Source organism: Daktulosphaira vitifoliae, unplaced genomic scaffold (genome assembly GCF_025091365.1).
Source record: "Daktulosphaira vitifoliae isolate Bord-2020 unplaced genomic scaffold, ASM2509136v1 Scaffold_2, whole genome shotgun sequence".
In the NCBI taxonomy this organism is placed as follows: Eukaryota; Metazoa; Arthropoda; class Insecta; order Hemiptera; family Phylloxeridae; genus Daktulosphaira; species Daktulosphaira vitifoliae.
In genome coordinates, this window is record NW_026099573.1 from 44715846 (window position 1) to 44728456 (window position 12611).

A 12611-nucleotide genomic window follows, 5' to 3' on the forward strand; every position below is an offset into this window, starting at 1 on the left:
TTTGAAACTTTAAATGTTTATATCTAATAAGCTAATAAAGTTATATTAAAAATTCAAACGCCATTTACTATTAAATTAAAAACTCAAACATTTTATTAAATTAAAAATATGTGTTACCATTTAAAAAAACAAAGTTGACCCCCCTCCAAGGCATAAGGGATGAACTTAAAAAGTATTACATAGTTAATAATTCAAGAATAATGTGTAACTAAAGATAATAATAAAAAAAAATTTTTAAATTATTATTATTCTATAAGTAATTGAATGGGTTATGATAAAAAAATCATCCTGTATACTGGACTCTACTATGCAATGTCTCCACTATGCCGCGACCCCACTGTGCTACCGTTTTTTTACTTAAAATTGCCATAACTTTTTCAAAAATGAACATATCAATATAATTTTTTTTTATATAGATGTTTGATGTTTTTACTTATCATTTGTTATATTTTTTTTGTAAATCTGACCCTTTATCTGCCCACAGGGGGGGATTTAAAATGACAACTTTTTACAAAAAATTAATTTTTTCAACTTAACTTTTGAAAGTGTTCCGGAAAGTCTGACACTTTTATATATATCTTAAATTAAAGCTAATGTAATATACTTTATTATGCAAAAAAAAAATTTCGGACTTTATTTTGTCTTCACGGTGAAAAGACTACCAAATGCTATTATTGTGTGAAAATTCTCAATTTTATTTTTTACATTATTAACTTTATAATGAGATAACTTATTGAGCAGTGTATGGATCAACACAATTTTTTTATGAGAAATAATATTTTTTAATAATCCCTTTTTCATTCGACATACTGTATCTTAATCAGGATATTAATAAGGATCTAGCAGTTTATGAAGCTTTTGGAATAATCCACCAATTTTTTAAAATTTAACACTATCTAAAGATTTGCATCGAAGCGTTTTTTTTTGATAGTGATTTTAATCACTGTCAGATATCATTATACTTGATCCAACTATGCCACGTCACCACAGTGCCGCGACCCCCCTGTGCTGGGTTTTTTAATATTAAGCATTAACTACAGATTTGCATGGAAGCGATTTTTCTGATAGTGATTTTTATCACTATCAGATATCATCTTTACTGGAACTAACTTTGTCATGCCCCCACTGTGCTGAGATTTTTAAATTTGTATTTCGTAAAATATTTTTGGAATGATACAAAATTTCATTAACAAATTATTTCCTTAGATCACTTTGTTACTATAAAAATAGAAAACGTTAATTTTTTTTTATTAATTTAAGATAAATTATTTATTTATTAAACCCAATCTAGCCAAACTTAAATTTTGAGTTTAAAAAGTAAATTAAGAAAGTATTTATTTTTTATACATTCAATTCGATTTGTTAAGCAAAAAAAGTCTTTTAGGTATACGTTTTTTCTTACAGCTAAACTTGTTAGTGACGTATATTATTTGTGAAAACAGACATTAATTGTTTAAAAAAATTGCACAAGCTGTGAAATTTTTTTAGTAAATAATTTACTATCACACACGTGCCATTTTGTATAGTCATCTAATAATTTTAAATTCGTCAAAATTAAATAAAAAAATACGTTTTGAATTTATTTAATGAAATTTCAGTTCTACGTAAGATTACACATATTACTAAGACAAAGACACGTCAATAAAAATTTTCCCAGAGAATTCAAGAACTATTGACAATAGTAAGAGCCATGGGAAAAATTTTTCATAGCCCATGGGACGAAGAGACAAATTGCTCCCACCCCAAAATGTATCAATTCTTTATAATAAAGTACTGAAAAAAGCAGTAATTTAATCCTTTTTTAGGAGAGTAAATTTGTGATTTTTTTTTTTAATTAAAAAAATAATGTAGTTTTTCAAATTGTTGACTCATTAATTCAACTAGTAAAAAATCGAGTATTTTTATGCATAAATTAACAAAATCGATGCAGTGAAAGCTGATAATTTGGATGAATAGATATAAAAGAACCTTTTATGGTAAAACCAAATCTTCTTAGCTTTATATCGAAGGTAATATATTAAAAAAAAAGTATTAAAATTCTCTATTTGAATTTTCAAAAATAATTTCTTACTCTCTTCCCGAAAATAATTTTAAGTTATGCTCCTATAATACTCTAATTATGGTTTAATATTAATTTCTATAGTATAATATAATATTGTTTACATAAAACCTCCCTTACTAGATCATTAATAATATATTTTAATATTATTAATTATTTTGAATAAATCTAGAAATTAGTCTATAATAAATAGTCTATACATTTTATTTCTCCTATTAAAAGACCGTGTAGAGCCGGCCGTCTACCCCAAATAACACTTATTGGGTTGGTATTTTTTGTTAATGACACGAAAAATTGCAGAAATCAAATGGTACCTCATCCAGACGTCCCTACTAAGATACTACCACCTGAAATTTTTTTATCTATTTTTGCCCATTAAATTATTTTTTCCTTGAAATAATGTAAATTTATCAGGAAAAGTATTTTATATATTTGTAGGGTGTTCAGAAAATAAGGAAACGAGATTCTACTCTTCTCATTATTTGTAACAATTCGCCTGTTTCCTTACTTACTAAACATTCTGTATATTGAAACGGCAATCAATGTTAAATATAACTTCTAAAATAAAAAATGGTCTTATTAAGAAAATCGCAATAACAATTTTTGAATTATTACATCAGGAGTTACGATGATTTTAAAATATAGACTATAAAAGATTAACGAGTATGATTATATCATTAAATATTTCTCTGCCGCACTTCTCTATCACCTAGTAATAAAAACGTTAAAAATTTTTAAAATTCTGGTTCGAAAGTTGCTATCGACTAGTTATTTTATTAATTAGATTGTTATTTATTAAATAAGTTAGTTAATTATGTATATTTCCATTTTAAAAAAATGGCAAATTTGATACCCTTATAAGATATAAGAGGTTAATATAAAAAATATTTAGTTGTTAATAAATTGATAAAAACGTGTAACAAAAGTAAAACAATTTTCAATGTTATTTTTATTTTTTGACTACAAAAGATACACAATTTTTATATCATTTTTTTCGTATTAAGGATAAATAATAAAAAATATGCTTATATGTAGTCTAAAAAAACAATAATTATGTTGTTGAATTTTATTTTTTATGTAGGCATTATTTAGTGGTATGCGTCACAACTATTATCACCGATAGTTTTTCATTGTTATATAACGTATTATGTTGTGTTGTAGTGAAAATACATTTTGTTTCTATTAAAACCAAAGTAATATTTTTATGTTAAACTATGATACCAATTAATTTTTACACAACTTATGATTGGTTTTATTAGTTATTTTTATATAATCATCTACATGTAATAATAATTACCTTAGACTAAAATTAAAGCATTTTTGTTATTAATATTACTGTTATTTATCCCTGACACTAATGGTGAGGTGTATAGATATGCACATAACGGTAGTCACCATTTGATATCTCCACACCCATTATCTCTATTATTTCTCATGAATGTAATTGCATCAGTTTTTCCAATGGCAAAAGATAGTCCCTAGCAGTCGACATTCAGCCTCAACCGTTTTAATTGGTGTTACTGATTCCTGTCAAGTGTAAAAATAATCAGTTTGCTAAGGATGGTGGACTCCTTTCTCATATTAAGGAGTCAATTGTTCTTAGCTAAGCCAATGATGGACCTAATAGATATTATTATCGATTTTCACTAGAGACCAAATACCATCAATGAAAAAATCACAAGAAAAATCTTGTTGGCACCATGAAGGTCGAACCCAAGATCTCGGGTTCGAAACATATAATCGAAACATAAATTTTTACTCACTAGGCCAGGACGACTCCTAGACTTTGGTCCAGTGTAAGGGCATAAAATCTTCACGTTAAATAGTAATGCACTACTCGCATTTAAATACAAAGTATTATAGTATTAACAATGTAACAATAAATATTTTAAAAAACATAAATTAAAATTTAACATTTATAGAATGTCTTTATTGTCATGAAATTCCCAGCTACGCTAAATAATCATTCAACTGATGCACTAGATAAAAACCTATAGTAATAGATTCTTCTTTTTTTTCTAAAACTGAAGGATAAGAAAGTAAAATATTCCTATTACGGCTTTAATTTTTAAAATAAGACTTCAGTCTTCTTGTAATAAAATTATATACTTGGATAGAATGCTTTCCTGAAAACCCTGGGAAATTTTTTTAAATAATTATTTAACCTAAAAAAATCATGGAGTTTATATAGTCTTCAATACTCAACGATTTTGAGGGATGTACATTTATTCTAAATACCAACATTTTAATGCAAAAATTAATTATACAATAAGTATTTGATGTTTGTCTAATTAATAACATAATTAAGAATTCTTTGAAACACAAAAAAGAATTTTATAATACAAAATGTGAATATTAAAAATTGTTGGGCATCAACTTTGATTATCTTGACAAGAGTAATATGTTTTATTTAATAAATAGGATATGAAATGATTATTAGACTTGATTTTATGATTCAAATAAGAATTTCTAAAGTTAATCAAAAAAATGGTTCACTTACTAGATCAATAAAAAATATAATTTTCTTAGTTTTCCATACTTTGAATTGACGGGTCATTGTTTACCCATTAAGAATAATTTAAAACAAAGGTAATAATTGGGTTGCTGTCGAAGTAGATTTTCATTACTATAAAACATTTTCGAATAAATTGTACGATTTATAACTTTAACATTCCCCATAACGCCTATAATTTTCTTTTTCCATCTTAAATATATTATTGAATTAGTTTTATATTAATCTAGGATTAAAATAGTCAGATTTTTTGGTTAATTATTAAAAATTGAAAACAAAAATGATAAAAATATTTTCAAGACTCCACAATACATTAGTATTGTCCAATTATTAGATTGAATTTTCAAAAAAAGTGTGTCGTTTGCAAAGTTGATACTTGGTAATTTTTTAAAACATTAACCTAACTTGTGCATATGACACAGTTACAAAACGTGACTTACTTTTAAAATCAGCAAAATTATCAAAATTAAAAACACGGCCGTATAAAACTTATCGATAATATACTATTAGATCGGAAGTTCAGAATAGATCTGAATGGAAAAGAGAGTAAGTACAAGTATCATTAAAACGGTCTTCCTCGAGAATCTGTCCTCTCCTCAGTATTATTTAATGTTTATACATCCGATTTTATAATTAAAATATTACGTAAATTTATGTATGCAGACGATGTGGGATTAGTAGTTCTTTGAAAAACTAGAGGAGCTACTAAACGAAGATCTGTCCATTAATCAAAAATATTTTAAATTGTAGCACCTAACACTCGATATCAACTAAACGGCCACCTAAATAACCGATAATCAAACAGAAAATTCGACATAGTGATTCAGGGAGTCAATATAGGAGCAGATGAGGCCTCGTTATATTTAGAAATATACCATTAAAATATATATTTTTGCTAGCACAAACCAAACTAAAACTCTTAATCCAGAGCAGTTGCGCCTCGTGGGTGTTGATGGTGGGGATGCGACTTTAAATATAATACTGCTAGTCATAGGTATAACAAATTTTCGATTTAAATATAATAAAATAAAACACAATACACAAATTATTATTTTAAAGGTCGCAGTAGAAAATAGAAATGGAAATAATAATAATAGCGATTAATTCATAATAATTATAAATTATACTATAATTTATTTATAATAATTATAGCGATTTATTATATCAACCGATAACGACGAGCAATTAATTACATGCAATTAATTCTAAAAATAAATTACCCAATATAGTAATATACTAATATTGTACCGTATGGATGACATTACAGGTCGTCCAAAATATGTACATAATATTGCAGCACCTCCCTTTTATTTTACGTTCCTGCATATTGTTCGGACAACGCTGTCGGTCGACCAAACACTACTCGTGTGTGCGTGCATAACTGCTGCATATACTAAGGGAAATAAGTTTAATGTTTATATATGACAAATGTATTATAACTATTTAACTATTTAAAAATTTGAATTTTTAATAAAAATTTAGAATTCAGAATATACGATTCATTTTTTTCTTTCAATTAATTTTAGTAGGGGGTGCGATCGTTCCGTCATCTAAACAATGACTTCAATAAAAATAAAAATTTTAATTTAAAAAAACTTAATTCGTTCAGTATAATTCTTCTATAATACATTCCATATACGACTAATTTTATTTCCAATATCAAATATCGATCCATAATATCGATCGTTCATGGACTGCTTAACAACACTCTAAAAATCAAATTCAGAAATCAAGTTTCGAAAGATTGCGATACCAAAAAAAAAAATGTTCTATTTTAACAATTGTTAAAATTTTTACTTACTTTTTAGTATTCAATTTTACCAAGTTAACCAACTTTCTAAGATTTCTACTTAAAGAGAAAATAAAAAAAATAATAAATTTCAGAATGAACACCCTAACGTTTTTCTTTATTCAAACAATTTGAATAAAGAAAAACATCAGTGTAACAATAATTGTTATAATGCTTAGCATGACATTGGATCTATCAAGTGACTATTAAAGCCAATCTAATTATTCTAAACAAAATTTTATTTATTGTTTGTGAATAATTTTTGACTTAAAAATAAAATGAATTTTTTTGAAAAAATTATAAAATAAGAGCATCAGTAAATAAACTTCTAAGAGTTTTTTTATATTTTTAAATTCTTTATTTATTATACCATACACATTTAATTATTATATAGTTTTTCAATGAAAAATTATCTATTAAAAAAATGTAAAATATTTATAAACGACTTACACGAGAAATCTAAATAATTAATGTACTTTGAAAATCAGAACTTTCTATTTTCGATTTTTTTTTTTTAATAACCGGCATTGTCATTCAATATTAGCATTAATTCTTGGCGATGTTATCCTAACTACTCTTAATTTAAATAGATAAATATTAAACACGTTTGATTTTGTTAAAATGATTTAAATTTGTAACGAATGTAATTTTGTATTTAGATTATCAAAGGACATAACTGATACAACATGGTTTGAAGATGAATCGGACCTAATTAAATGCTGTGGTGCTCTACAATCAGCATTAGGTTTACCTAAAAGTTTTAGCAGTAGTGATATAACTGGTATCGAAAAACTTAATATTGATTACTGGACTGGCATAGAGGACATGGACGACGGTAATTTACCAAGAAGTACATCTGAACTTGTTATAAATAAGAGTCGTATCGGATCAGACGTGTTTATGTTGAGTGCTGTAACAACAGGCGGTCGTGTTTTGGATAATACATCTCGTTCGTTGTCCACTTACGTTGCTGTTGGTGACATGATACCGATGTCTCAATTACCGTCACCTAATAGACATTCTGGTTCACTACAAAAAAACTATCCATCACTATCCACGTTTAGTACAACAGACCTCGTTATGTCGGTTAATAAAAAGGTATGTATATATATATATATACATACATAGATAAATAGATATATGAATTATTAACTTTAGAAAGAGGATAAGTCCATTTTTATTAGTTTTTATTTTTTTATTAGACAATAATTAATACATCATTTGCTACTAAAACTGTCAACTTTGACCGTCCAACCATCATATATAGCGTGTAATTAACATATAATGGAGATGTCCCATTTTTGCAGTTAACTATTATAGTAAAATTTATTATGTATTGTTATTTTCAGTTTATCTTAGTTATATCAATTGATAGACAAAACTACCAATTTTCTATTTATATCATGTTTCGCCAATATAATATTAATATTGTCCTAACATTTAATTTATAAAAATGTATTTCCAATTCGACTTTAAGTAGAAATATCTAAAACTTTAAAAAGAAAGTATGGTGTGACAAATAGTAACCGATATATTATTTCCACCAGATAATAAATACCTAAAAATGTAGAAATGCAGAAACAACATGTTAATATGACGTACAGTATTGAACAATATTAATCAATATTTTGTTATCACATAGTATAATTTTCTTTTTAATAATATTTAACTTTTATTCATTTTGATGGACCTCAATGATATGGTAAATTATTAAATCTATGAAAAGATGTGCTAAATTTAATTTTTTTAAGTATGATCACTTTTTAATCCAATCAACATTTGAACGGTTCGTGTTAACTCTAGCCGGTCCACTCAATATAACCAGACCAGTCAGGGGAAGAAAAACACACTTTGTTGCACCTATGGATATTATTGTTAATATCTAAAGTAATTTAGAATCCCTTCAAACAAAATTTTACTGGAGAGCAAGTAAAAAATTTAAATATAAAATTATCTATAAAAAAAATTGTGCAAAATGTTTGCTCATATATTTGCTATTTTTGTGATTTTATGATTTTAATTTATTTGTATAATATATTTTGAACTAAACATTCATTTTTCGTATGAAATCATTTATGTTTATTGTATGTTTAATCATATTTAAATAAAAATCTCCATTTGTTGTTTTATAGGGATTCTAAATTTCGTTTAATTCAATTACTTTTTCAAATTTATCCCTAGTTCAACCACTGTATGCTATTTTAGTTTTTAAAATTTTAAGATACTTATAAAATTATTTTAGTTTAATGTTTTTTTTTTTTAATAGGTTCGACAAAACTACATTCAGCGTCGACTTGTGATTACTTACAAAGCATTAGAGCGTCTGTCACATAGTGAATTTAACTTGGACAGCTTGACTTTGAAAATTCCACCGCCGGACGTTTGCGAGTCACAGCCAAGTAAATATTTAAGTGTGCCACAGTCGGGTGGTAAAAAGCTGAATCGAGGAGATATTTTGACGTGTGCGGACTCTATAAAACGTTACCAACCAAAACCATTTTCGCAGTTCGATCGTAATATGTTTATATTCAACTGGTTACATGATGTAAAACTTGAAGCTAAGGTAGAAGACTGATAAAAAGAAATGATTAACAAAATAAAACTTTTTTCATAAAGAATTATTTTTAATGCTTCTTTTTTTATATATTATGACGTTGAAATTGTCAAAGCTATTAATATTGTTGCATAAAGACAAAAATAATTATTGTATTCCAATTAACCGTTTACGTTTTTGTTTCATTTATATTTATTGAATATTTTCTTAATATTAGCTTCGATGCAAAGCTTAGAAAGTATTAATTTTATATGATGTGTTTTTTTTATGTCTATTGCCACTTATTTATTTTCTAAGGTCTCGTCACACCATTTTCTTTAAATGATACGTCAAAAAATCACATTTCGTATCTAGTTGTAGACATTGTCCTTAAAAATTGAAAACATTTCCCTCGTTCCCTGTAAATGGGGAAAATCCTCCAAAAAATTACGATTTTTAAAATCGCTAAATTTCGACCTTTTTTAAACTATTTTTCTTGAAACTGCTATAACTTTTTGAATAATGAACGAATTAAAATAAGTTTTATTTATATTGAAACATCAGGAATTATACCTTTCAATCAATATAAATTTTTTGTAAACCTTCCCGCAGAGAGGGATTCCAAATAGCAATTTTTTCAACTTAAATTTTGAAAATGTTTCAGTAATACTGCATCCTTTAAACATATATTAAATTAAAGCTTATTATATGTATTATAAATTAAAAAACAAAAATTTATCCTGACTTATGTGTGTTTGTGCAGCCACTACCGTGAGTTGGCTCTACAGTTTTTTAGGGACCTCATTGATGTTTCGCCAACTCTTTCTTGCCATCTTCCATATCAATAATTTATTGTTATAGGATAGTTTGATAAGTGATTATTAGTGGAGTTATTTTGATAACAGATTATAGCAACATCTTTATCACATAAATTGATATTTAATAAATTTACCTCTCTTCTCATATTGATAAGTAGATTTTAATATTTGAATAGTATGAATTAACAGTGTAGGAAATATGATTACGGGTAGTAATTTATTGATTTTGCGCATTATTATTTGAAATGTATTTCTTCATTTACTGCTGTGGTGTTAATATAAACTTTAAAAAGCAGTACTACTTCCTTTCTGTATGTAGTAATATTTAAACTTGGAAATATGTTATATTTATCGTTAAAAATCCCCTACTTCCACGTAATAATACTGAATTAGTACAAATTAGTAAATTAGTATTTGTTAATAAGGAAAACATTAAATAATTATGGTTCTGCTTTTATTGCGGCTTTTCAATGTATACAATGAAGTAGAATTCTAGTGGTATATTATAAGAGATGAAATTTATAAAATGAATTCATACATCTGATGAATTTTTTGTTGAGATAGTGTAAAATGCTCACCTACCTTGTCTATATAAGCCTACTTATACATAAATATATATATATATATATATATATATACAATGAAGTGGAATTTCACTGCCATATTACAGGACACGAAATTTATAAACAAAATTACTACGTGATATTCGCTAGTCAAGTTTGGATGCCACACCGTATTCTTAAATGGAGTGAACGAGTGAAAAATAGAGATAATGACGAAAACATTGTGGGAAAGTAAAAAGGCTGGTATGACGCTTACAAATCCTAAAACTTTTAAGGTTTTACCAACGATTATGTTGTTATGAATGTTGAACGATAGCTAGACAATCGAATGAAATCCTAAATCGATAACTAAAATTACACGCTCTAACACGGTATTATCTAGAGAGTAAAAGTGAAGAAGAGGATCATGCTTACTAATAAATGTTACAATGTAACATTTATTTAAATTAAGCGTGAGGCCAATTCGATTAAACTAGCAAACAGAGGAATCTATATTGAAAAATTAGCAAAATATTATATAGAAAATAGAAAAGAACATGAAATGTTAAAAAAGAGTAAATGTAAAACTGTTGCAAGTCAATATTAATGATATTTCAGTATAATAGACTGTTGAAACATTAAAATAGTTAATATGGTATTTAGTTTTTATTTACATGCCAAACTCTTTTTATCCAAAAATTTACTCTTATAATTTTGATCCAGCGAATGAGAACTGGATCAAAATATTTTCCTAATATCAAGAGTATTTTTTCACACGTTGAATTAAAAAGTATTTTCTAAAATTATCGTCTAAGTTTCACACGATTATTATTTTGGGTTTCATGCGAGTTCAGACCACTTATTTTCTAGTGTAGCTTTTAGAATATAAAGGGAACAACTGTTGCTAGCATTCATATCTAGACATTAGCACGTATAGAATAGAATTTAATTTTTAGAAAAGAGAGTTTAACTAATCTAAGACAAAGAAATGAATAAATAAACAATTTTTTTATAGATAAATTTATTCTTTTTATTCCAACAGTCAATAACTACGGTGGAGTAAAAATTAAACAGTGTTACAAATGTACAAAAATACAACGTGGTCATCCAAAAAAAAGATGATATTATATTACGCCTGTTTTCTAGTCTACTTAAAGTTGATTTTCACGAAAATTTATTAAAAAAAAAAAAAAAATTTGAATTTATTTGCAGAACTATTTTTTAGGTTCAATATAAAACTTCGAAATTATCGACATCGTTGAATTGTAAAATCTATGAAAATTTAAAATTTGGTATTGTTTAGATTGATATGTAATCTGAACTTGTATAATTCTCCTGTTATTAGTATACTTATAAGAATCGCTCACACAATTCTGTTAGTCACTGTTTTTTTGCAGTTCTATCGTACTAAATAATTCTAATAGAAAGCTCAATAATTAATTGGGGAAACTTGTAGCGTTATCTGTACACTTTTGTGGGATTCGTTCAAACACAGCAAACAGTCTCTCTGATTTTTGACGTATCACGCGTAATTTAAGAATTTCTGTTTGGCCCATATATTTATAATAATAATCCAGTGAGTACTCTCGTTCATTTCAAAATCTATCAGTAATGCAGAAAGGACTAAAAATCTAGATATGCTCCTAAAAACATTGACTTTTTCAGCCTCAATTTTTTTTTTTTTTTTTCATTAATTAGTTATTAGCTTCGATGCGAAGCTGAGAAGGTATTGATTTTACTATGATGTGTTTTTTTTTTTTTTATGTCTGTTACCACTTTTTCTCAGCTCTCACCGAACCGATTTCTTTCAATGATACGTCAAAAGATCACAAATCGTATCTAGTCGAAGACATTTTCCTCAAAAATTAAAAAAAAATTCCTCGTTCCCCGTAAATGGGAGAAACCTCCAAAAAAATTACAAATTTAAAAAACGCTAATTTTCGAAATTTTTTCAATTTTTTTTACTTAAAATTGCCATAACTTTTTCAAAAATGAACATATCAATATAATTTTTTTTTTATATAGATGTTTGATGTTTTTACTTATCATTTTTTATATATTTTTTGTAAATCTGACCCTTTATCTGCCCACATGGGGGGATTTAAAATAACAACTTTTTTACAAAAAATTAATTTTTTCAACTTAACTTTTGAAAGTGTTCCGGAAGTCTGACACTTTTATATATATGTTAAATTAAAGCTTATGTAATCTACTTTATTATGTAAAAAGAAAATTTCGGACTTTATTTTGTCTTCACGGTGAAAATGGCTACCAAATGCTATTATTGTGTGAAAATTCTCAATTTTATTTTTTACATTTGCTTCGATGCGAAGCTGAGAAGGTATTGGTTTTACTAAA

At 26.4% G+C, this 12611-nt stretch overlaps 1 protein-coding gene across 1 annotated transcript in view; it reads left to right on the forward strand.

Moving 5' to 3' along the window:
• LOC126899253 (uncharacterized) overlaps positions 1–10220 on the forward strand; it is a 15772-nt gene extending 5552 nt beyond the window's left edge. The window contains exons 2-3 of the mRNA XM_050673943.1: positions 7020–7458; positions 8627–10220. Coding sequence (XP_050529900.1) covers positions 7020–7458; positions 8627–8935 — 748 coding nt within the window. The 3' untranslated portion in view covers positions 8936–10220. The remainder of the gene's footprint in view (positions 1–7019; positions 7459–8626) is intronic.
• The last annotated feature ends 2391 nt before the right edge of the window (positions 10221–12611 follow it).